The sequence below is a fragment of the Haliotis rufescens genome, unplaced genomic scaffold, assembly GCF_023055435.1.
Source record: "Haliotis rufescens isolate VD_foot unplaced genomic scaffold, xgHalRufe1.0.p SCAF_5, whole genome shotgun sequence".
NCBI lineage: Eukaryota > Metazoa > Mollusca > Gastropoda > Lepetellida > Haliotidae > Haliotis > Haliotis rufescens.
The window spans coordinates 24,242,930-24,270,874 of NW_025964223.1; the positions used below are offsets into that span (position 1 = coordinate 24,242,930).

At 40.0% G+C, this 27,945-nt stretch overlaps 1 protein-coding gene across 10 annotated transcripts in view; it reads right to left on the reverse strand.

Annotated features, from left to right (window-relative positions):
• Positions 1 to 27,945, reverse strand: part of LOC124111324 (ralBP1-associated Eps domain-containing protein 1-like) — a 108,135-nt gene that overhangs the window by 31,175 nt on the left and 49,015 nt on the right. For all 10 annotated transcript variants that reach the window (XM_048384180.1, XM_048384181.1, XM_048384177.1 and 7 more), the window contains exons 3-4: positions 2,811 to 2,855; positions 1,197 to 1,254 (exon numbers count right to left, since the gene is read on the reverse strand). In XM_048384180.1, coding sequence (XP_048240137.1) covers positions 1,197 to 1,254; positions 2,811 to 2,855 — 103 coding nt within the window. The remainder of the gene's footprint in view (positions 1 to 1,196; positions 1,255 to 2,810; positions 2,856 to 27,945) is intronic.

The window sequence follows — 27,945 nt, forward strand, 5'->3', positions numbered from 1 at the left end:
ATCACCTTACTGTAACATTGTCATGTCTCTACTGTCACACTGACATCACCTTACTGTAACATTGTTATCACCTTACTGTAACATTGTTATCACCTTACTGTCACACTGACATCACCTTACTGTAACATTGTTATCACCTTACTGTGACACTGACATCACCTTACTGTGACACTGACATCACCTTACTGCAACACTGACATCGCCTTACTGCAACACTGACATCACCTTACTGTAACACTGACATCATCTTACTGTAACATTGATATCCCCTTACTGTAACACTGACATCACCTAACTGTAACATTGACATCACCTTACTGTAACACTGACATCACCTTACTGTAACACTGACATCACCTAACTGTAACAATAGCATCACCTTACTTTATAGTTAAAATGTCAATCCTCCTAGTAATGTGTGGGCCCTGTAACTTGATATTGCCCGCATCTTGCCTAACATCAGGTCATTCATAATCAATCATTTCGCCCTATGACATAGTTAATTTGCATACAAATGTAACAAAAAATGGCGCCTGCATAGGTACAGCTCTGTCAACCCCCCCAGTCAACTGATGATATGTGGGTCGATGATGTCACGTGCATATATTTATATGAGCACAATAGTAACTTGAACACTTCAGCAATGTTTAGGCAGAAGTCTAACAATCAAACCTTCCTCGCAGTATCAATAATTGCATTGTTAATCACTATTAATTACAATGTCCAAGTCCATCCAAATCTGAAAAATGCTGTTTGAATAGCTCACTAAACTGTCTCTCTCCGACGCTGAATGACATTGTTGAATGACAATGTTGATGACATGTTTCTTGGCCAGTGTCACACTGACCTCTGATGTTTTCGTGTTAATAACTGCTTCCCACACGATGTTGCCTGATTCTACTGGGCCGTCTAAATATCATCATGCTTAGGACAAATTCTACCCATTTAGCTATACTGATGGTAACGTTATTTTTCAACTTACAAAAGTTAATATATCTACTAAAACTGAATGTTCTTGTGTCACTTGTCATGCCACTTCATGTGTTACTTCCTCACACAGTTGTTTTCATTTGGGGGAAAAAATCCACTTAAATAATATGCACCATCATCTACACAGTCTACCTAGGGGGGAACTATTTACACAAGAAAATATCCTTCTTTCCCAAGTGAAGATGCACAGTGAAACCCTCACTCACCCATCTGCAGTGACCGGTCCGACCTCCTGGTCAGAGGTGGAGGGCCATCTTCGCTCACCTGAAACATGAGACACAACCAATTAGTGAGCCACTGAATGACTGACACACACACACCAGAAACACCTGCACCTGTCTCATCGATACAAACCAACCAACCTGACCAACACATTTAAAGTACATTCCCTACAAATACAGGGACAAAAATGTATTTGATTTCAAGTGTGTAACAGGGAACGCCCAGTGATGTTTAGAGGTGGAATGTCGGTGTGCCAAGAAGAATTTTTTTTTATCCATCTTCAAATTTCCTCTTTCTTTTCCATTCAGATTGGTAATAGGGCTTTAACAGGTCCAAAAGTGTGAACCTGGGGTTGAGTGAGTGAGTATGGTTTTAGGCCACTTTTAGCAATATTCCAGCAATATCGAGGCGGGGGACACCAGAAATGGGCTTCACACACTGTGCCCATGTCGGGAATCGAACCCGGCGTGACAAGCAAACACTTTAACCACTAGGCTACCAGACTGCACCTTGGGTTGAAACGAGACTCATATGCAGTTTCCTTCATAATAACACAGAGTCAGCTTATGAACAAGCATTTCATCACATTACTTCCTGTATATTTTGAGTAACAGCAAGCGTTATGTACATCAACTATTGAGTAAGCTGTTATTACACCCACCTGTTTCATTACTGTTCTTTTCCAAGACAAGTCGACCTAAACATGTCAGTCACATCGTGCATATTTGTCGTTTTAAATTCACTGGAATATTGTGGAACTGCTGAGTATGAAATCGCCTTTCGTAATATGTAAACACATGCAGTTCCATGCACGATATCAGCTGCCCATGCTGGCACATCAATGTAAAATAGCAAAGACAAATAGAGTGATCTCCCCTTAGAAGGTCCTGAGTCCTCAAGCCTTGCTGAAAGTGACTCAGCATGGAGTAATTATTGAATTATTGAGCCCCAATTGGTTGTGTCCTATTTGAATTTCTGAATCCTCAGTTTTATTTTATGAATCATACTCTACATTTATTTCGTATGTGCACTTTACTTTGTCCAGATTACTTTTGAAAAAGACCGGAGGTGAAATGGGGTTTAACATCACATCCAAGATAATTGCACTTTTATGGAGACATGCAAGCACATGTGTGTGTGTGGTTGCTTGTACTAGTCTGGACTAAAGCCAATTTTGTAATGTTAACCCACTGAGATACCATGTCGCAGTTTTACATAAATAAACACGATAAACACCAAAAAAGGATTACTGAAGAATCTAAGTGTAACCTTCATGTACCCAGAACTTATTTTAACTGTGCCTATACAATCTTAACCATGCCACTCTAATACAACATCTATATAGAGAACCAAGTCTGTACATATTGATTCTCAACCTTACTTTAGTGACACTATTGCTGCTTGTAGCTGCAACACAATCTAGCTTATTCCACATGCACAAACGAATAATCTGTCTGCATAAAAACTTAATCTACATTTGTATCCACTTATGTATATATTTTCCATCATAACTATCATCATTACATGTCTTACGCTTAGGAATATAAACCATAATGCGAATTAAATTTGATGATAAAAAAATGAAAACGAAATATTACCTTGTTCGTTGACTTTCGTAAACTTTGGCAAAGCTATGTCTACACCTGTGAACAAAAAAGAGAACAATTGATACACGTTCAACAAAACTACACATCTTCAATAAGGTGAGATGAGGTGAAATTGGGTTTAACTTCGCGTAAAATATAATTGCACTTATATAGCGACATGCATGCACGTGTGTGTGTGGCTGCTTGTACCAGTCCAGACTGATGCCGATTTATAGTGCTACCACACTGAGATACCATGCTGCAGTTTAACATGAATACCCCACTCAGACACAGTATACTGACTCCAAGCGGACCAGTCCTTGTTTTAGCCCCTTAATGCCGAGCACCAGACAAGGGAACAACAAGTACCATCTTTTAACATCTTTTGGTATGACACGGCTGGGGATCAAACCCCAGACCTTCCACTCTCTGGGTGGACGCTCTACCACTAGACCACGGAGGTGGTCCATCTTCAATAACATCAACATTGTTTGCATCTCCATCAATAGATGTCCACCACTGTCATCATGATGACCAAGTGATAATTGACACTTGTCATCAGATCATTTGTCAACAAGAAAATAGTCATTGTTTACCCTCATTGTCACGTTCTATCATCATCATCATGTTTTGCTTTATCATCATCAATATTTACAATTGTTTAACTTCATCACCATTTCAGCTAATGCCAATAGCATCATCACCATATATCATCATCATCATCACCAATTATCATCATCATCACCACCATATATCATTATCATCATCACCAATCATTATCATCACCACCATATATCATCATCATCATCACCATATATCATCATCATCATCACCATATATCATCATCATCACCACCATATATCATCATCATCACCACCACCATATATCATCATCATCATCACCACCATATATCATCATCATCATTGCAATGGACTAAGAAGCCTCACCATCATGAAGTCCCTCGACCACAGCTGCAGATGTCACTTATCTAACCCAAAACTGCTTCGGCCACAATACTTAATACAAGTCTAATTCTGCCTGTTTGACTATTTTGGGTCTAATTCATTTATCTCCTGATCAGAGGTACTTTGATTTACTCCATTATTTTGCAGCCTGGCAGTATTATTAAGCTGCATGATTTATCCCAATACCATCCTCAGCCAACAAAGTGAAGTAATACCTCCTCTTGAGGCTGCAGCATCACAGTGACCCATGATAGCATCACCAGTATGACAGTCATCCCACACTGCCTGCGCACACACACAACACGTAGGCGGCACGCACACACACCACACGAAGGCGGCACGCACACACACCACACAAAGGCGGCACGCTCACGCAGGGGACACCCACTTGCTAGATTTATATTCTCTTCTCTTCCAGCAGACAGCGGAACGTTTTTTTATCTTAATGAAGCTATCATAGAGATGGGGAAACAGTGACACATTTATGTAACATACAGCCACACCATTGATTTAGTTAGAGAATCCCAATTAGCTTCTGCATCTCAAGCAGACTAGTAATGTTGAAAGAACAATGTACTTAGGATGTGTCAGTACAATGGTATTAAAGCGCACTGTTCCTCAGAGCAATCTTAGAACTTTAATCAACGTAACTCCTATACTTTACAATAGAGACATAAGATAACTACGCGATAAACCACAAATAACAATGAAGAATGAAGCATGGTTTATTTTACGATAAAACATTGTTCTATCATGACATCATTTTTGGAGAATCGAGCGTACGCTGGCAACTTGATGACGTCGTATATTGGATAACATTATGTTTGAGAGGGAGGTGTTTAATGAGCTGTTCCTTATGGATTTAGCTTGGCAATGCAGTAAACCCAGCGGCCGAACGATCACATCTAAGAGTGGGAGAGATATGACAATATGTATTGGGAGAAAGGTATAGATAATCCATGTGAAAATTGTGAGTATATGCGGGAAATAACAAACTTAACCCACCTGTTCATAACATGGACTTGTCTGACATTTCCGAGGTTGATATCTATTCAGGGAGTCATCATTTCATAATATGGTTAAATATATTAAAAGCTTGTACATTTTATCATTATCCTTAAAGAGGCTGTACATTTTGTTCATATCTCAAATAAGAAATGAATTACTGATAATAAAATGTGAACACTGTGTGTATTCTACTGATAATAAAATGTGAACACTGTGTGTATTCTACTGATAATAAAATGTGAACACTGTGTGTATTCTACTGATAATAAAATGTGAACAGTGTGTATTCTACTGATAATAAAAAGTGAACACTGTGTATTCTACTGATAATAAAACATGAACACTGCGTGTATGCTACTGATAATAAAAAGTGAACACTGTGTATTCTACAGATTAAAAAATGTGAACACTGCATGTATGCTACTGATAATAAAATGCGAATACTGTGTGTATACTACTGATTTTATGAATCTTGTGTCAGAATTCATGAAGTTTCCCAAGAAAAGATCAGGCATTCATTTAATAAATTCAGTCTGACACCGACACGCAAAAATTGTGTCTGATGTTGTTTGACATCACACTCAGCAATATTCCAGCTATATGACCGCCCCCTGTAAATAATCAAATCTGGACCAGACAATCCAGTGATTGACATCATGAGCATCGATCTACGCAATTGGGATACAATGACATGTATCAACCAAGTCATTAAGCCTGACCACCCGATCTCATTTGTCGCCTATTACGACAAGCATAGTCGCCTTATACGACAAGCATGGGTTGCTGAAGACCTATTTCACCCCTGATGCTCATGGGTGTCAACAAAGTTGCCTCATACGACACGCTTAGAGCTATGGCTGCATTGTGAACCAAGAGCCTGGCATCTCCACTGTAAATATACAAGTGCGACTCAGTGTGCTGATGCAATAATGCATAGTGTCAGTTCGACATTATCAAAGATAAGTTGTTTCCCTCTAAGAACAAAGACACTATTATTCAGTTTCTGTCTGGGTGTGAGAGGTTGTGGTTGACATGTTATTATAGACTTCAAAGCAACGCTGATGAGGAAATTATGTAACAAAGCAAATCCCTTTCCAGAAATGTCTTTAATATTTATGTTCAAGACGAAGCAATCGATGGAGAATAAGTGGTTCACTATTTGTAGTTGACATAGAAGACATTAGCACTAACGTAAACAACAAAATATGAACATGATCACATAACAAATCACTGACGACACTTGCTGAAATCATCATAGCTGAATAAGTTTAGCTGATACAAATGTATTGATCATCTATTGTCCAACGCTGCCCTTGTTGCACTGTTTTCCATAGGTGAGGTGAAGTGAAATGGGGTTTAACATCACGTCCAAGATAATTGCACTTATATAGCGAAGTGCATGCACGTGTGTGTGTGTGTGTGTGTGTGTGTGTGTGTGTGTGTGTGTGTGTGTGTGTGTGTGTGTGTGTGTGTGTGTGTGTGTGTGTGTGTGTGTGTACGTGTGTTTGGCTGCTTGTACTAGTCCAGACATGCCGATTTATAGTGCTACCACACTGAGATACCATGCTGCAGTTTAACATGAATACCCCACTCAGACACAGTATACTGACTCTGAGCCGACAAGTCCTTGTTTTAGCCCCTTAATCCCGAGCACCAGACAGGGTAACAACAAGTACCATCTTTTAACATCTTTTGGTATGACGCGGCCGGGGATCGAAACCCGGACCTTCCGCTCTCCGGGCAGACGCTCTACCACTAGACCACGGAGGCGGTATGTTTTCCATAGCCTAGAATAGCCTTACTGTTATACATGTTTCAGGGGGTCCACAGCTTCAAATTCTGTAATCCAAAATGACCCAGGACCTGCTTATGTCTAACACTGTTCTCAATTATTGTCCATGTTTTCCTGCATAGTTGAGTACACCCTAATGCTATAGCGCGTCCTGATTGATTTCCTGGTTGAAGCCTCCCAACACAAAGTTGTAGATCATCTTGATCTATCCATCCTGCTGGTCTGACTGCAAGGAAGTGCCTCGACAAGGAACTTATGAATAGGACTAATTAATTCCACACAATAAACCAACTTGTGCTTAGCAATGTTCATTAATGTCTCACGCTATAGCTGGAATATTGCTGAGTGTGGCATTAAACAACAAAGCAACCAACCAACATCAATAATCTTGTCCTGCGAGTGCCTGAATGAGTACAAATGTGTAGCAGTTTCAATGACTGAGTCAGGAGAAGACATGCTGACAAAGGCAGACCAAAGTGTTCATTTTCAGAATCACTTCATCTAAATGACATAACCTAACAACAGTTATTTTCAATTCATCAATAAAATATACAAATATACAAACGATTATCACGAAAAAAATTCACATCAATATCTGTATTAGTTAGTTGGTTTGTTGTTTAACGCTGCACTGCAATATTACAGCTATATGACAGCGGTCTGTAAATAATCGAATCTGGACCAGACAATACATTGATTGACATCATGAGCATCAATCCACGAAATTGGGATCGATGACATGCATCAACCAAGTCAGCGAGCCTGACCACCCAACCATTTAGTCGCCTCTTATGACAAGCATTATTAGTCACCTTTTACGGCAAACATGGGTTGCTGAAGACCTATTCTACCCTGGATCTTCACGGGTCTGTATTAAAGATTCATAGTTTCGTACATTCTTAACATAGATGCTACAAGTGGGGATAAGCTTTGTTTTCTTTCCATCAAATGGGAAAATTAGATCATAACAAAAGAATATGTTCATGAAACCAATATACTTGGGATAGAGCACTCTTTTGGGAGAAGATGCACTCACTTAAAAACTTTAAAACACATCCACAACAATATAATGGTGCTGAGCTGAGGCAGGATATGCTCACCTTTTTGCGAACACCTGGTATCATCACTACTTGTTAGTGATTCATAAACACACGCTTGTCATTTAGTCGGAATTGTACAATAGACTCGACTTTTAGCAGAGATTTCTTATGAATATGGAATTGGTCTTGACTTTTATTTATTGTTTTTCGCAATTTGCACGCCTCAGTTTGCAGTGATTTTACAGTCAGTCAAAGTCCTACAACATGAACCTATCTGAAAACCTGAGAATGGCATCCCTTTGGCTGGAATATCATAATGGTATAACAATTCCAGACAAAGAGACCCCAAGAATGGGCGACATCCATTTTACCCATCTTCAGGGTTTCCGATAGGTTCAAATTCTAGGACATACACTATTTGTTAATCACTGATTTTTGGAATCAAACTCAAGTCTTTGGAGAAATGAGCCAACACATTAACCACTGAGCTACCCACAGATCATAAACCTGAAAGAATATGGTATATGATATACAAATGTGTGTGTTGGGTTCAACTTTGAACAGTATGTCTTTACGTCACAGTGTGTCAGCTTGATGAGGGATGGAAGCCTGAAGTGATGCAGGTCACAGACATGTACCACTCTGGTGAAACCCATGAGCACGAATCAATAAACATTATCAGCCCAAATCCATGATTGAAATATATACTACTCAAAAGAAGTTAAAGAACACCCACCAGCCATCGCAGATTAAGTCATATGAATAGATTTAGTGTTCCTTAACTTCTTTTAAGGAGTATACATATAGAATAGCGAACAAATCAACTAGAGACATTTATTTACGAACAATTATAGCTATATCATAAATATATTCTATTTACGATAACTTGTACCACGGCATGTATGACCTTAAACACTATCATACACAAACAATAAATAATAGTTATCATGAAAAGAGTCTTCAAGCACAAAACTGTTACTTTCTGTTTCAACTCCATCGGAATCGACTGCATACAATAACAAGCTAATGTGATAAGGCACACTGAAGTTGTCAACAAAAACTGAAATTCTCAGACATAAACTGCTCTCAGTGAGGGGCAGAATTCCCCACGCTTCTTATAACAAGCCATGTATCAATTTCCATCTTTTGTGCCAAAATCACTATTTGTACAGACTTATCATAAGAATAACACAGTCCCACCTTCAAATATCACTGGAAGCAGGTTTCAAAGCCCTCTCTTGCATCAGACAAATCAGATACCCAACAACAGCTTTAGATAGCATGACAGAATTTCAGAAACTTAACATTGTGTCAAGTAGTGGGCGTAGTCCCTTACTGTATTATCCTGCTTGAATCCATCAAGTATTAACTACTCAAATATTCTGAATTCTGAATGTGAACTGATGGTACAAATAGAATCTAGTGAAATATTGATGGGACAAAGAGTTCAAGCCAGCAGCTAGGTAGTTTGATCAGTAATAAACTGAGGCTATTCATGAATGTGAATAATGCATACTGAAGTCATGATGTTTGTTGAGTGAGTTAGCTGAGTTAACATCATACTCAATCAACCAAGGTCATGGAATGGTCTGGGGAGGTTGTCTGTAACATTGTCAAGCAGTCATGCAATGGTCTAGGGAGGTCATCTCTAATACTGTCAAGCAGTCATGCAATGTTCTGGGGAGGTCATCTGTAATATTGGCAACCAAGGTCATGCAATGGTCAAGGGAGGTTGTCTGTAAAATTGTCAAGCAGTCATGCAATGATCTGGGGAGGTCATCTGTAATATTGTCAAGCAGTCATGGAATGGTCTAGGGAGTTTGTCTGTTATATTGTCAAGCAGTCATGGAATGGTCTGGGGAGGTCATCTGTAATATTGTTAAGCAGTCATGCAATAGTCTAGGGAGGTCATCTCTAATATTGTCAACCAAGGTCATGCAATGGACTGGGGAGGTCATCTGTAATATTGTCAAGCAGTCATGCAATGGTCAGGGGAGGTCATCTGTAATATTGTCAAGCAGTCATGCAATGGTCTGGGGAGGTCGTCTGTAATATTGACAAGCAGTCATGCAATGGTCTGGAGAGGTGACCTGTAATATTGTCAAACAGTCATGCAATGGTCTGGGGAGGTCGTCTGTAATATTGTCAAGCAGTCATGCAATGGTCTGGGGAGGTCATCTGTAATATTGTCAAGCAGTCATGGAATGGTCTGGGGAGGTCATCTGTAATATTGTCAAGCAGTCATGCAATGGTCTGGGGAGGTCATCTGTAAAATTGTCAAGCAGTCATGCAATGGTCTGGGGAGGTCATCTGTAATATTGTCAAGCAGTCATGCAATGGTCTGGGGAGGTCATCTGTAATATTGACAAGCAGTCATGCAATGGTCTGGGGAGGTTGTCTGTAACATTGTCAAGCAGTCATGGAATGGTCTGGAGAGGTCATCTGTAATATTGTCAAGCAGTCATGCAATGGTCTGGGGAGGTTGTCTGTAATATTGTCAACCAAGGTCATGCAATGGTCTGGGGAGGTCATCTGTAATATTGTCAAGCAGTCATGGAATGGTCTGGGGAGGTCATCTGTAATATTGTCAAGCAGTCATGCAATGGTCTGGGGAGGTTGTCTGTAATATTGTCAAGCAGTCATGGAATGGTCTGGAGAGGTCATCTGTAATATTGTCAAGCAGTCATGCAATGGTCTGGGGAGGTTGTCTGTAATATTGTCAACCAAGGTCATGCAATGGTCTGGGGAGGTCATCTGTAATATTGTCAAGCAGTCATGCAATGGTCTGGGGAGGTTGTCTGTAATATTTTTTAAGCAGTCATGGAATGGTCTGGAGAGGTCATCTGTAATATTGTCAAGCAGTCATGCAATGGTCTGGGGAGGTTGTCTGTAATATTGTCAACCAAGGTCATGCAATGGTCTGGGGAGGTCATCTGTAATATTGTCAAGCAGTCATGCAATGGTCTGGGGAGGTCATCTAATATTGTCAACCAAGGTCATGCAATGGTCTGGGGAGGTTGTCTGTAATATTGTCAAGCAGTCATGGAATGGTCTGAGGAGGTTGTCTGTAATATTGTCAAGCAGTCATGAAATGGTCTGGGGAGGTTGCCTGTAACATTGTCAAGCAGTCATGCAATGGTCTGGGGAGGTCATCTGTAACATTGTCAAGCAGTCATGCAATGGTCTGGGGAGGTCATCTAATATTGTCAACCAAGGTCATGCAATGGTCTGGGGAGGTTGTCTGTAATATTGTCAAGCAGTCATGGAATGGTCTGAGGAGGTTGTCTGTAATATTGTCAAGCAGTCATGAAATGGTCTGGGGAGGTTGTCTGTAATATTGTCAAGCAGTCATGCAATGGTCTGGGGAGGTCATCTGTAACATTGTCAAGCAGTCATGCAATGGTCTGGGGAGGTCATCTGTAATATTGTCAAGCAGTCATGCAATGGTCTGGGGAGGTTGTCTGTAATATTGTCAAGCAGTCATGGAATGGTCTGGGGAGGTTGTCTGTAATTGTTAACCAAGGTCATGCAATGGTCTGGGGAGGTCATCTGTAATATTGTCAAGCAGTCATGCAATGGTCTGAGGAGGTCGTCTGTAATATTGTCAAGCAGTCATGCAATGGTCTGGGGAGCTGGCCTGGAATATTGTCAAGCAGTCATGGAATGGTCTGAGGAGGTCGTCTGTAATATTGTCAAGCATCTGACTTCAGAGCGTTTATTGGGTTACAGTGCGCCTTGCTTATCTCTCTTCAAATGGCAGAAAGGTGACACGTTTCCTTTTTCTGTCTACAGATTTGACCAACCAGGGACAAAAGCCAAAATCAGTGTTAGAAATTGGCACTGGTCCTGTTGTTCTTGCCAAACTGCTCAATAGTATCACAAGGACTAGTAGAAATTTGCCCGATCTAAGGGATTTTCTTAATGTTATCCTTATAAGGAACTAGTGGACTAAAACTGTTACTTTCTATCGATGCAAAATCAGAAAATAAAAATAGAAATAATTTATTTCTATTTGCATCGTTACTCTAGCCTTGATAAGTAAGGAGAACAAAAAAATTTTTTTTATCAAAATCATACAGAAATAAAATAACTCTGAACCTTAAAAAATAATTGATCAAATGCATACATAAAGACTCTAGTCACTGCAATCCTGTTACAATAAACAAGAACAAAGCCTTCTCAGTATACATGTACCATGTTGCTATCAAAATACTTCAACATCCTGTATGGATGATAAAATGTCTTGCTTTGGGGGTATGTCCCTACATGTTATCACAATTCAGGTTTGTAGACTTTCAAGGTTAATTTCTATCCCTGAAATGTATTCACACATCGCTAGTCTGCCTTTAGGCTTCAACCAGTGGCCATCATTAGAGGCTGCATTAGCATACTTCCCATCGTGGGACATCAAAGTCTTGAATTAGATCTTCTGCACTACAGACATAAATATACGTTGTGTCAGTTTCGATTCAAACTGAAGCTCGATGCAGATTTTCCACTTAACTAGCCAGCATAATGCTAACTTGACACGACCAGGCATGATGGTTTACGCCAGATTTCACATTTATCACTTCTCTAGGAAGCTGAGAGGACCGTTTTCCCCATTATTTGAATGAAGCAGATAAAATACAAGGCTGTATGTGATAAAGTTGGAGGCATCAAACAAGGACTACCGTAAATACTGGAATAAGTGGTGGACAAATTGAAAGTCCCTGGACCCACATTTGACTCCAGGTACGTGTTTTGTGGAGGCATGTATTTTCATCAACTATTTGAAACATCTCTCCTTGATGTTGCACAAGGGATCTGACTAAAATTAAATTTAAGGATAAAAATCAGCAATATCCCATTTCAGACATGTCAACGAATTCCTGAGATAATCAGGCTCCAAAATGAGTAATTTAAAAAAGAACATAGCAATCGCCATTAGCATGATTAGTGTGATTATAGGGTCTTGATTTTAAAAAACCAATATCTTGAGCATTGCATTTTTAGCACTCAAACTACTCAAAATCTTATTTATTAATTAACAACTTTTAATCAGTTTTATATGTGACCATGCTTGTAGCAAAGACAATAACTTCACAAGTATTGGCACAATTTGGTTCAAAATATCATAATGATTCTGCCAAAATTGTAATGGTTGGCATCCCTTCCTTCAAACTTAATACTGAAAATATAGTGCCCTGAAATGATACCTTTGACAAAATAGGTGTTAATTCAAGGCAGACATTCATTTCTTTCAGTGCATCATCAAACCCAATTTGTATTCAAGGCAGCATTTGGTCCAGGTTTTACGGCACCTCAATCAATGGGACACCAACCACAGGCTCTCCGATCAGCAGCTTTTAAAATGCCATTTCTCTAGGTGGCAGCTCTGTTCAACTGATAACTCCTGAAACAGGATCCTTTTTTTAATGCAGGGAGGGGGCCAGCTTGCAGCCTGTTGATATTTTGACAATTGCAGCTAAATGTTATATCAACATACAAGAGATAGGGGGATTAGGACTGAAACTGGCAGCAATGGTGCAGCCCAGACAACCCTTGGGATATCTTGTTTAAAGGGAGCATTGTAAAGATGGATTTCTTGAACATCAACATTTCACAAACCTTATAGCAGGCTAATTCCTGTCAGTGATAGACTCCGTACCTCTGTTGTGGCTACAGAGGAAGTCTTGACAAATAAACAATCAATCTCTCCATACAAACTCACCCAGATTGCTCACCGTTCAACAGCAATTAGATTTCGTAATCGTGTACAGCAGTTTATAACTAACGAGAAAACCTATTAAACGGACACCTTAACCCAGCTAGTGCTTAAGGATGAAAGCAAGTCATCTTTTCATTTATTTGAAAGCGCATACAGAGCAATTCAGCACTTCTTCACCGAGTTCATTTCATTTCAGATTTAAGGCAGCCCCTTCAAAAACATTTGTACCGAGGCCTTCAAATAACCAGAAAACCAGATATTTTCAATTTAAACAAACATTTTTGAAAAAGCATTTATCTCATAAAGAGAACATATTTTCCTGAGATAGTATCTACTGATATGAGTGAGTGAGTGAGTGAGTGAGTGAGTGAGTGAGTGAGTGAGTGAGTGAGTGAGTGAGTGAGTGAGTGAGTGAGTGAGTGAGTATGGTTTTACACTGCTTTATCTAGCATTATCACGTCAGTAAGGCACCAGAAGAAGGGAATGAACTTGTGCCTTCCGCATGACAAGTGAGCGCTTTAACCACTACACTACCCCACCATCCCTTTACCTCTTAGAACCAATCAGGACAAAACCGTTGCTACATAACAATCCTGCTTCACTGATAAACATCAATTTCATCCGATCTGGTTAAGTTTGATCCATTTCCATCCATTTTCTACAGTGAGCCTGTTGGAGAAGACACAGCTAACAAATGTTGAAGTTAAAACTCTCCTCCCATTGCAACATAGCACAGGCCCTTCACCCTAGAGGGCAGCCATCTTCATCCCGGTGTTAAGAACACCTGATAGTTTGCATCTTTAACATGATTAAGTTTGCAATCAAGATGCATACAACTTCCACACCATCCTTGCTCCTTGATCAACATTTACTGTCCAGGGAAAAAACACAGCTTGTTTCGTTTCAACCAATATTTCCTGTATGGAAGCAGAGAGTGGAAATGAAGTGATCCAGACAATCAATCTCACAGTTTTGACTGTAGATGGCTTGGAGAGGCCACGGCAAGCTGGTGATGATGTTGGTGCTGTCCAGATGGTGGTGACGTCAATGCTGATGCGGTCAGATCATGCTCAGATAATACATCAGCCTACATGTAATGGCACCGCTGAGCACCAACCAACAGGCAATACTGACACGATGTGCACGAGTATATAACATATCAACATGCCGACTTAACTGAGGCGGGCAGAAGGAGGAGAAGTAGAAGCATATTACTTTCCATGATACATCCACATGATACATTCCTATATTATTACTATGATACATCCATATGAAACATTCCTATATTATATCTATGATACATCCATATGAAACATTCCTATATTATATCTATGATACATCCATATGAAACATTCCTATATTATATCTATGATACATCCATATGAAACATTCCTATATTATAGCTATGATACATCCATATGAAACATTCCTATATTATATCTATGATACATCCATATGAAACATTCCTATATTATATCTATGATACATCCATATGAAACATTCCTATATTATATCTATGATACATCCATATGAAACATTCCTATATTATATCTATGATACATCCATATGAAACATTCCTATATTATATCTATGATACATCCATACGAAACATTCCTATATTATAGCTATGATACATCCCTATAAAACAACCTCATCATACATTCCTATGATATATTCCTAGATCATGTCAATATGCTACATTCCTACATTACATGTATGTTACCTTGCTATATTACATCCCAACAAAACACCCCTAAGTTGTCCATACTGTTGTCCCTACATTACACCCATGTCATACATTCCTATAATACATCCCTATGATACATCCCCACCAATACCCTATGATACACACTTTCATCTTTTTCAAAGAGAACTAGCAGCTGGTTGCTACACACCAGCCCTGTTGTCAGCCTTCTCTCGATGACGTTCAACTTGTCTACCTCCAGGTCGATCCTTTCACCTGTGCACAGGAACCCATCACTCATCCAGCCATCAGTGATGTAGCTGCTGAAGGCAGACTACCCAGCCCCAGCTACAAATTAGGCTTTCTACTACACCTGTGCTAGAAACTAACTAGACGTAAGTCATTAAGAATTATGACTACAGAAAACAACTTCAAATTTCTACTAGTCTTGGGGACATCTTATTGATAATTTTACTCCATACCATAGCACCAGTAAACTCAAAGTAAAATAAAGGAGAGACACCATGTCAGAGCTATATTCAACTCGTGCAATGCTCTTACAGTCATTGTTAAATATTATTTCCTCTTTACGTCAGTAGTGGGGGCTACAGTTCAACCCTTTACAAAAGTGTGCCTTAAAGGACTTACAGCACACTTTTACATCCGAGATGGGCTACAAAACAGAAATTATCAGTAATATTCACAACCAATCGCTTCCTTAAACACCTACTTCAAAACTTGAACTTTGAACAAGGATTTCAGTGTTACAAAAACATATTGGTAGAGGTTTCATGAGCACTGCTTTCATGTTTTCCCAAACCCTACTGGTTTTTGTTCTGGTATTGCAATCTAGAAATGAACCTGAGCCTTGAACCCTAAATTAGCAAATCTTTGCATGGCTAAGGGAGATAACTCTTTTGGTTAACATGATGGTAGGCCTTGATCTTGGCAGTGCGATGAGTAGCCTCAGTTACGCAGTTACTGAATGCATATATTCCAGCTACATCATGGCAGACTGTAATCTATGAAGTCTGGACCAGGGAAACCAGTGACTGAAAGCACAAGCAACAGTCTATGTCTGTACAGTGGGGTATGATGACACACAATGAGCCAAGTCACTGAGTCAGACTACCGACCCAGTGTAATCTGGAGACCTAGTCAAGGATAAACATATTGGTCATGTCTAACAAGTCCACAGCTCATTTAGGACAAGTGATTTCTGTAATATAATTAGACTCAGGATGAAAAACAGTTCCTCTGTAGTCTGTGTGAAAAACTACTAGCCCGAATCTGACTCTTGACATCATTTTCAGTAGATGTTAGTGTTATTTTATGGACTTTTATAAGCAAATCTTACTTGACTCTGGCTATAGACAAGTGGCTGAAGTCACAGACTGCCTCTGAATTTTCACTATTCTCGGGGCTAATGGACATGTGGCTGTGTCTAGCCCAGGATCCCTACAATGGTCAGTTACACAGACAGTCTTGACTGAAGTCTCCTGTCCTAACAATCAATTGTAAAGCTTTAGTAACATCACAGGAAAACAGATTAGACTTAATCTAGTCTCTGAAATTAACATATCGTACAGAAAAAAAACAGTTGTTAAATTATATAAATAAAAACTTAATAAACTGGAGCCCAGAGACTCTTCATTTTCAGACCTGATACTGCAGAAATCTAGACTTGCCAAACATTATAGACTTGCATGGGCTGTATTTGATATATCTGTATCAGGGTCTGTAAGATTTACTTCATCTCCCACAATGTTCCCACCAGTAAGGTAGCCTTGAGCCCCACGTGGTCAATGACAGTGTCCTCACAGTGCATGCACGCAGTACAGCAGCAGCTTACAGGCCACACAGACACGTCTCCTTCACAGCCTGCTGCCTGCTGCCTGCACACAGTACAGCAGCAGATTACAGGCCACACAGACATGTCTCCTTCACAGCCTGCTGCATGCACACAGTACAGCAGCAGATTACAGGCCACACAGACATGTCTCCTTCACAGCCTGCTGCATGCACACAGTACAGCAGCAGATTACAGGCCACACAGACATGTCTCCTTCACAGCCTGCTGCATGCACACAGTACAGCAGCAGATTACAGGCCACACAGACAAATTTCCTTCACAGCCTGCTGCATGCACACCGTACAGCAGCAGATTACAGGCCACACAGACACGTGTCTCCTTCACAGCCTGCTGCATGCACACCGTACAGCAGCAGATTACAGGCCACACAGACACGTCTCCTTCACAGCCTGCTGCATGCACACAGTACAGCAGCAGATTACAGGCCACACAGACACGTGTCTCCTTCACAGCCTGCTGCATGCACACAGTACAGCAGCAGATTACAGGCCACACAGACACGTGTCTCCTTCACAGCCTGCGGCATGCACACAGTACAGCAGCAGATTACAGGCCACACAGACATGTCTCCTTCACAGCCTGCTGCATGCACACAGTACAGCAGCAGATAACAGGCCACACAGACACGTCTCCTTCACAGCCTGCTGCATGCACACAGTACAGCAGCAGATTACAGGCCACACATACACATCTCCTTCACAGCCTGCTGCATGCACACAGTACAGCAGCAGATTACAGGCCACACAGACATGTCGCCTTCACAGCCTGCTGCATGCACACAGTACAGCAGCAGATTACAGGCCACACAGACATGTCTCCTTCACAGCCTGCTGCATGCACACAGTACAACAGCAGATTACAGGCCACACAGACATGTCTCCTTCACAGCCTGCTGCATGCACACAGTACAGCAGCAGATTACAGGCCACGCAGACATGTCTCCTTCACAGCCTGCTGCATGCACACAGTACAGCAGCAGATTACAGGCCACACAGACACGTCTCCTTCACAGCCTGCTGCATGCACACAGTACAGCAGCAGATTACAGGCCACACAGACACGTCTCCTTCACAGCCTGCTGCATGCACACAGTACAGCAGCAGATTACAGGCCACACAGACATGTCTCCTTCACAGCCTGCTGCATGCACACCGTACAGCAGCAGATTACAGGCCACACAGACACATCTCCTTCACAGCCTGCTGCATGCACACATTACAGCAGCAGATTACAGGCCACACAGACACATCTCCTTCACAGCCTGCTGCATGCACACAGTACAGCAGCAGATTACAGGCCACACAGACACATCTCCTTCACAGCCTGCTGCATGCACACAGTACAGCAGCAGATTACAGGCCACACAGACACATCTCCTTCACAGCCTGCTGCATGCACACCGTACAACAGCAGATTACAGGCCACACAGACACATCTCCTTCACAGCCTGCTGCATGCACACAGTACAGCAGCAGATTACAGGCCACACAGACACATCTCCTTCACAGCCTGCTGCATGCACACAGTACAGCAGCAGATTACAGGCCACACAGACACATCTCCTTCACAGCCTGCTGCATGCACACAGTACAGCAGCAGATTACAGGCCACACAGACACATCTCCTTCACAGCCTGCTGCATGATGATGACACATGGATAAACAGTTAAAAACAATAAATATCAACTCACATGAAGCATACCTTTAACACTGCATCTTTAACATTGAGCAGATTACTTTTGCAAGCGGTTAGGGCCTCAATTTTTCCTGACATAAGCTCATTACAAAACTAATATCCATGTGCCTCTTAACTCGCAGATCCATCAATGTGCAAGTTTTGTCCATCGTCTCCATGGATGATATTTTATCCCATACAACAGGTGTCGCTACATGAAGCAGGATGGTTCATCTCTTAAACCACCAATTCTAATGCAGATTGCATACATTTTCTTCAAACTGTTTCATATTGTTGATTTTCTGGTAGAAAAGAGCCATCCTAATCATGCTAATGCACATGATGTCATCACAAGTATCTCAAGCTCTGATTAAAGTAATGAAACTGTAGGCCTTTTCACTATCGAACACCACTCTTGACATCAGCGTTAGAAGTTGTCACTAGTCTATAGTCCTTGCCAACTGCCCAATAGTTAAGATGTCATAAGGACGAGTAGAAATTGGCCATTTCTAAGGGTTTTGCTGTATATTATCATCATAATGACGAGTGGTGTGAATATTTATTAAAGGATATGAGAATCCAACCATGCAACTGAGATACAGTGATATGCAATCACCATGTCAACAAGCCTGACAGATCAACAACAGTCAATAGAGAGAGTAAGTGAATGAGTGAGTTTGGCTTAACTTTTAACAGTCATAATTCTAGGTATATCATAGCATATCAGCCTAATCTGGGAGGAAAGCCTGAAGTGATGCAAGTCTCAGGTTTTCCCACTTTGGTGAGACCCACATGCACGGGTATGGTCCTGACAAACCAAGAAACAAAAATCGGGTGAACCATGATTCGAACCCACTATCATAGGTTTCTGGAATGACCAGGGGATGCAACTCTGCATATCTGCCAGTCATATAAAAAATATCAGGTGTTCTTTAATTCCTTTGAGCAGCATATAATGGAGGAATGAAAACACAAAACGCAAGATCAATTGGAGGAAGGAAATGCTTCACATTCAAAACTCCAAAATTGGTATACGAAAATCCATTAACTATTGATGAAGATGAAGTCCCTAGTTGCCTCTTTGATCCAATGATTCACATTTCAGTTGCTTTTCTAGCAGTCATGGGATGATTACCTGGGGATATATCCTCAGCCTCCATATCTGTCCCAGGGCTGCCATAGCTTGCAAATATAAGTGTACATTGCCCAGTGACATTCACCACGTTAACAGTCAGCGGAATATGAGTACTGTATGAAAGAAACCACTTATATATATAGGTCTTGGTATTTATATGGACAATAGATACACAGCATTAGAAATTGGCACTAGTCCTGTAGTCCTTACCAAACTGCCCAATAGTAAAGGTATCCTAAGGACGAGTAGAAATTAGCCCATTTTAAGGGTTTTGCTATATGTTATCATTATAAGGGACTAGTTGACAAAAACTGTTTCTAACCCTGATACATATTCTGAAAAAAGTACACGCAGGCAGGTAGTTATTGCAACACTTAGGTAATGCAGTGTTTGAAACAAAGCGCGAAACTCAATGAGTCCTGGGCCTGGTTCAACAAAGTGATCTTAGCACTAAGATGATCGTAACTCCCATAATTTTAACCTAGGCTTAAGACAGTCATCACGCTAAGATGATCGTAACTCCCATACTTTTAACATAGGCTTACGATAGCCGTAGCGCTAACATGATCGTAACTCCCATACTTTTAACATAGGCTTACGAAAGCCGTAGCGCTAACATGATAGTAACTCCCATACTTTTAACATAGGCTTACAATAGTCGTAGCGCTAAAGTGATCATGAACTCCCATACTTTAACATGGCTTATGACAGTCGTAGCACTAAGATTGCTGTGTGGAATGGGGCCTATAGTCTTAACCCTTCCGTTTTACAATTAAAGATCAGGTGGTCCTATATTCTACAACTACCGAAGCAAACCTCACAACTAGGACCACACTTATTCTCCATCATAGTTGTGGCGATACCTTTCCACTCGTGATCAACTGCTTGGCTTTTTCAACCATTCATCAATTAATACAATTACAATCACAGCCTTATCATTTATCTACACTAAATCACAGCATTGGCCATACAGAAATACAACAGATCAGTGATACCTACTTAGGAGTGAAAGTCAGCTAGCTCAGTCGGGTTTAACATGGAACTATTCCAGCTTTGTTCTGTCTGGGAGGTGGGATAAGGGGGTCTGGCTCTCGCATCTCCCACAAACTATTGGCTGACTGCAGTTTCGTTATGTGCAGGTACTGACTGTCTACATTGCAGGACATTTAAATTTCAAGTACTTTCAGGACTGAAATCCATGGGACATCACATACATTGGGTACAGCCACTAACAGCAAATTGTACACTTGGGTTCATGGGTACTTGGATACCAGCTTACACTGGACAATAAGGTACATTGGATACTGGGGTACATACTGGAATATAAAGGGTACATTGGTACCAAGGTGAAATGGGGTTTAACGTCGCGTCCAAGATTATTGCACTTATATAGCGATGTGCATGCACGTGGGTGTGGGTGTGTGTGTTTGTGTGGCTGCTTGTACTAGTCCGGACTGATCCCGATTTAGAGTGCTAACCCACTGAGATACCATGCCGCAGTTTAACATGAATACGTCAACTCAGACACAGTAAACTGACTCCAAGCCGACCAGTCCTTGTTTTAGTCCCTTAATGCCAAGCGCCAGATTGGGTGACAAGTACCATCTTTATGTCTTTTGGTATGACGCGGCCGGGGTTCAAACCCTGGACCTTCCGCTCTCTGGGCGGACGCTCTACCACTAGACCACGGAGTATGTAAATGTGGTACAGATGTAGCATGGGAAACCAACTGTAAAGGGTGTGACACCATTCTATAGCATCACAACCAGGCTTATATCAATAGGACAAATCACTATTAATTGGATCCAAAATACTTTGGGGTAATTGCATTATCTATTAAAACAAGTGACCATGTCACTATCATTATCAGCTGAAAGTGAGTGATGGGATGAGTTTGAGAATAAGTTTAAGAATGATTGAGTGAATGGGGTTCCGTATCGCTGAGTCAGCAATACAATACATCATGGCCACTACCATCACAGCAAGAAGTGTCCCAATCACAAACCTACAAACAACAACATTGGTTGACCTTAATCACTATCAATTCAAACCGAGGCAAAGTAATCTAACTTAAACCAACATTAAAGCACAAAGAGTATTCATAAAATGCAAAATAAAACTGGCCAATCACAATCAATTAGAACCTTGACTTCAGTTAATGTCCACTAGGCTTCTCCAGGGTGCCATATGATGTACACATATGTCCAAGATTACACGACAATCTGACCTTATCTCGACTGTAGACACCAAATACATACTGGGCTGCTCTGTTGTGGTAACATCGTAAAGATGGTGTAATTAATTCTTTAATGTTACCAGCTTACACTTGGGGGGGGGGGGGGGGGGGGGAACAGGGGTGGAAATTTGCCAATTCCCGACTCTCGGGGAAAGTAGAAATACGAGGTTGGGCAACAAAATCACTTACTTTAACTTGTCCGGAGGCAAGTAATATTGGAAATTACTATCACTGTCTACATTTCTAACTACTTGTAAGGCAGGCAGCCAATCAAATTTCAGCGGTGATACCAAGCTCGTGTTTGATAAATTTCAGAAGTTGGCGAAAGATTTTTGTTAAATCATGTTATTCTGAACTAAAAGGCAGGAAATCACGATATATATATATATTAAAAATATGGAACTTCGTGAATCTATCGTGCTAGGTTACGAGCTGTGACAGATTTTTCATGCATATATTTTTGCATTAAACATCGTGTCCGAGCCGAGAATTTAAGGCGACGAAAGCTGAGATGTCATTTGACTTACATTACATGCGATCGCACGAAAAGATGGAAATAATAACTTAGATGTAAGTTTGATTACTTTTAGATATATTTTTGTTGAATTTATTTATTACTTTGTATAATATATCAAAGATTTGCTTAAAACGTCTTTATTTTGCTCTTTGACATGTTCGATGTGGACCCGTTGTTGAAATGTGTGTCCGAGAATTATATTTTCAATAACATCGCGGGAAATAGTGAATAATTTTTTTATTTATTGATAAAAAAATGATAAATTGATATGGAATACGTATTTCAGACATTGTGAAATGTGATAGATTTAATAAATGAATGATATTATAGGTAGGTCCATACAAATATAAACTATTTTGACGTGACTACGGCTTGGCCGGAAAACCGGCCTACGGTGTTGAAAGGGATAAACACATAGATACAAAATCACCAGACATGTTGATTTACCGTTTAAATTGTATTTTTTTGTTCTGCTAGGCATTGTTTTATATCCAGGGATTAAGATTACCATGTGTATCTTCTCGTAAACTAAGCCGGACACAGCAATCAGCTGTACACACAATTTCTTGGAATTTACCGGTGATTCAGTCAAGTCACACCCAATGATATAACTTTACAGGGTTTTAATGCAAGGATCGGCAAAAAATGTATCTGAAACTTCTTCTTTTTATCAGGAATAATATATTCCAATATCTTGTTAATTTAGATGCAGCTTTTACCAAACATATTTGAAATAATAATAACCCTAAGCGTAAGCGAAGCAGCTGATTGCTATATATTACCGGGTATTACATGGTTTTACATGGAACACACAGTCTGACCAGTCACCGTCAAGGCTCCCGTGCACGTGATCGCGTGAATTACGTGTTGACATAGAATCGTCCAACAAAAACAAATATGACCTTTAACGAGTCAAAGTATGGCATTTATGACAAATGTATCCATTCTCTGTCAACGAAAGTTCGTTTCAAGGCATCAATAGCGGTAATCTGACCGTGGTTTCTCTTAATAACCGTTTGTTAGATCTTCCGATCGCTTCACACACGATTTCGCCGAAATAAATTAAAACAATATTAAAAGTAATTTTGAATAAAATTAATGAAATAAGTTACTAACATAAGTCCAGATATACAAAGAACACTTTTTATAGTCAGACAGTGTAATTACATGATTTGTTTGCGTACTTCAGTATGGATTTGTTGACATGGTATTTCCGGTGTTACGTTCTCACGGTAATGTCTTTCCATGGGGGAAAAACATCAAAACTCATTATTTCGTGTATAATGCGCACCCCCTTCTACACAGCTGTTTTTTTGGAAATAAATGCGCAGTATACTCAAGATAATACGGAATGCTTTGAATGGCGAAGCTGACACGGAAGTTTCGTCGTCTATCGACACGTTCGATGAACCAAAACCTGCAACTGGCACCGGTAAACTGTCAGATGATGTTACTGACACAATGTTCTAAAGCTTGTTTGTCTGAAAAACTCAAAAGCTTCAACAACACGTCAACAGTTGTTGTTCATGATTTAAAACTGATTATTCAAACTAATGGATTTTGTTTGTTTGTTATGCAGTTAAATTACAAGTCATTACTTTTGGCTCCTTACATTTTGTCTTGGCTCCTTGAAATTCTATTTGGCTCCTTGAAAAAATAATTTAGGAGCCAAGTGGCTCCTTTGAATTTTTTTTAACTTTGTGGCCTGGCCTCTTGTTAACAACACCATTGATAGTGTCACTGTTATTCACTCTCGTATGACAGAAACCTGATACTCAGCATCCAAATTGAACAAAGAAACATGATGCCTGATGCAATCTCTTTGCTGTAAACTTTGTATCCATTTTATGTTCATGCATTGTTAGTCTAACAGTTAACTGTTCTGTGACCTTGACCTTAACCTTGGACCCATGTCACAAGCAGGCCAAGCTACACTCATCCACAAACACCTGGTATCATCAAGAAATTTACAGCGGTTCTAAAATTTTGACAGTTACATTTTTCCTTGACAGCATAATTCAAAACATATCTCATATATTGATGTAAGGCTATGCTCTAAAGTAGAAGTCCACCATACTCAGTATTCAATCTTAATGAGAACTTGTCACAGATATTTCAGCAATCATAACAGAATTTACCATCTTCCACTAAACAATGCCTTAGAATAGAGGCTAGTTATGGACAACAGTGATAGAAATTAAACAATGCCACCTGTCAATTAAAACTGAATGACCAATCAGAAAGTCAGAAGTGATGAGACCTGACACTGTGTCCAACAACCACAAACCCGTTGGACTTTTTCAAGTGATAGATATTTTTCAGGTGACACTTCAGGACATTGTTTTAAAAAAATAATCATTCTGTACAGCAAAATTGCACCTCTCATAGAAATAAATAGAAACATTTTGAGGAATTTGAAAAAGTGAAAGATAGAAGAAAAAGGACAAGCATATTTTAAAAAATTGTAATTAGAACTCCCTGCTCATGGCATCTGTGAAGATCTGGGGTAGAATAGGTCTTCAGCAACCCATGCTTGCCGTAAAAGGCGACTATGCTTGTCGTAAGAGGCAACTAACGGGATCGGGTGGTCAGGCTCGCTGACTTGGTTGATGTATGTCATTGACCCCAATTGAGTGGATCGATGCTCATGATGTCAATCACTAGATTGTCTGGTCCAGACTCGATTATTTACAGACCGCTGTCATATAGCTGGAATATTGCTGAGTGCGGAGTTAAACAATTAAGCAACCAAACCAACCTTGCTCACGGCACACAATGATGGACAAGACACATTCGACATAGTCTTTCATGGTGTGAAAATATCCAGAAATATAACATGGTATGTTATTTGAAGTATACACTAAGAAACACACAAGATTTCTTCCGTGATTGTTGGGCGATTAAAAATTTTTTTAAATTGGTTTATGGAATTTTGTTTTGCGTCGGTGGTCGAAAAATAATAATATTCGAACAAATTATTTTCAATTTCGAGCTTTTTTTCATGTCGGCAGAACCGGAACCCAACACATAAAATTAATTGCCTTATCGCCCTGGTTAACTCTGATCTGGCGAAAGGTTCCCTGTTTCAGAATACTAGTACTACTTTCCAGTTCCCATGTTAATGCCTCACACCATCCTAGCACAACTGAGGAGGACTTCAGACAAGCTGAAAACACCAAGGACATTAAATACATCAATTATGGTAAAACAGGTGTGTTCATATTGATCTTTTCACCAAGTGTGAGCACTTCTTCATTCATGCAATTACTTTTTTTATGAATCCGTTGACACTAAAAAGAATAATTTGACAACTTCACAGCACAAATTACACAAACCAAATAATGTTCAATCGTTGTTTTTCATAAAAAAAATGTATAATTCATTTCAAGTAACCCGTAAACATGGATGTTCAAATAAGCATCCAATATTTAACTGTAAGCATGGTAAGAACAGTTGTGTAATTGAATATACAGACGAAAATACCGCTAATTTTAATGTTTTTCCTGTACATGATCACCACAAGTTCTTTCCATCAAGGAGCTACAAACGTGTATGAATAATACATCACAGAAATGGCTGAAAAACACATTAACTACAGAATTTACAACTTAATATCTCATCTTCTACTGGAAGCTTGCACCACTGACAAAAGGTGTTTAACTCGAAATCTTACACTATGAATACAAACTCACAAATAACAATGTATCATTCAGCTAAGCGTGTTTAGTATGATTCTGATCTGAGTGAGTTGATAAATTGCTTAAAATATATATCAACAAGATACTGACATGACAAAGGGACACAACTCTTTACAGACAGCAAAAGTCCTGAGGCAACTTGGCCACCCTGGTCCAGGTCCCAGGTTAGTGAATGTGATGTTATAACACAGTCAGCAATATTCCAGCAACATCATGTGGCAGTTCAGTATTGATAAATAAGTCAAGGTCAGACAAACCAATCATTGAGAGCAAGATCAATGATCCACACCATCCAGAAAGGATGACTGGCGATCAGCGAAGTCTCGGAGCCTGCCAATCCCCATTTGGGCTCACAAGCAAGCTGTTCTGGGCCTACTTGCACAAAGCGATCTTAGCACTAAGATGATCGTAACTCCCATACTTTAACATAGGCTTACAAGAGTCATAACACTAAGACCTCTTTGTGCAAGTGGCTCCTGGGGAACTACACTGACCTAAATCCCACCTGGAATTTGAACCCTTACCCACCAGATCCTTGCATTTCTAAGGGATGTAACTGGATGTAAGCGTCACCTCTTACACAACAAAGCCACCTGCAGTCGGACTCAAGAAAACCATAGCTCTATAACACTGTTGTACAACCATTCTGCCCACAACACAGAGATAAACACGGGGCTTGTCATCATGATGAGATGTTCATGGCTGATCAGGTACAGCTTGTTGGTCCCAGCCCACTTGGGGACACTGCTACCCCAACAGCAAGGATTGGACGTAGTGGATACCTCGCTACAGGAAATCAATATCCTTCTCATTAGAGAGACACAATAATGTGGCAGCCATCACCACTCAGACACGTCCAAACTGTACAAGTACAACATGTCAGGCCATCCTCGACTCAACTGTCACAAGTACCCATTTTGTTACATACAACACACATAATTCTCGATGTAATATTCGGAATCAATGACAAACTGCAAATGCTCTCTCCCCAGCCGGATCTTAAAATACCTTGATCAATACAGAGAGTACTACCTACACTTTGTGACTCATCCCTTGTTGGCCATACCAGACAAAATTCTTCAAGCACTGCAATATTCCAGCATTAAGATTTGGTGATACATCCTTCAGGCTATGACACAAATTAAATCTAAGTTTTTAAGACCCCTGTATCCTATGATGCCTCTTAATACAGGGTTATTAAAAAATATAACAAAATTATTTGTGTTCAGCAATGAATTTCTGTGGACAGTCAGTCACAGTCACTCTGGACCTTCACTTACATAATTTTGAAGAAATATTTCATTATCAACAAGATGACACCAATATCTGATTGCAGTTGAAATCGGTGAAAACAATTACCCAACAAAAGTGTTAGAAATTGAGCGCTCCTGGGGTCCTTCAGGTTCTTAGCTGTTGTATTCAAATTTGGGGGCCGTTAATTCTTTAGTCATTTATATTAGTGATTTGGCAAGGGCCCTTCGACCTTAATTCAAATCAAATAGATAGAATTATGACTCAGTCCCTTATAAAAAAGAAAGATCCAGTTGTCATGGAAGTTGAAACAGTGACGGTCTAAATTATGTAACAATATATTAACATCACCCCAGTGGAAAAAATAAATAATTTACACATTTATTCAATAATTGTGATCACAGGAGGCAATATTTCAATATTTTTCAAACAAAACAAAACAAAATCTGATGAGCAGACATTTCCCTAAATATTTGATAAAATATTTGATAAAATATTTAAAGTAGCAACGCAAAAAATCTCTCGGTGGATATTTGACCTTCCAGGTGGCTTTCCTACCACATA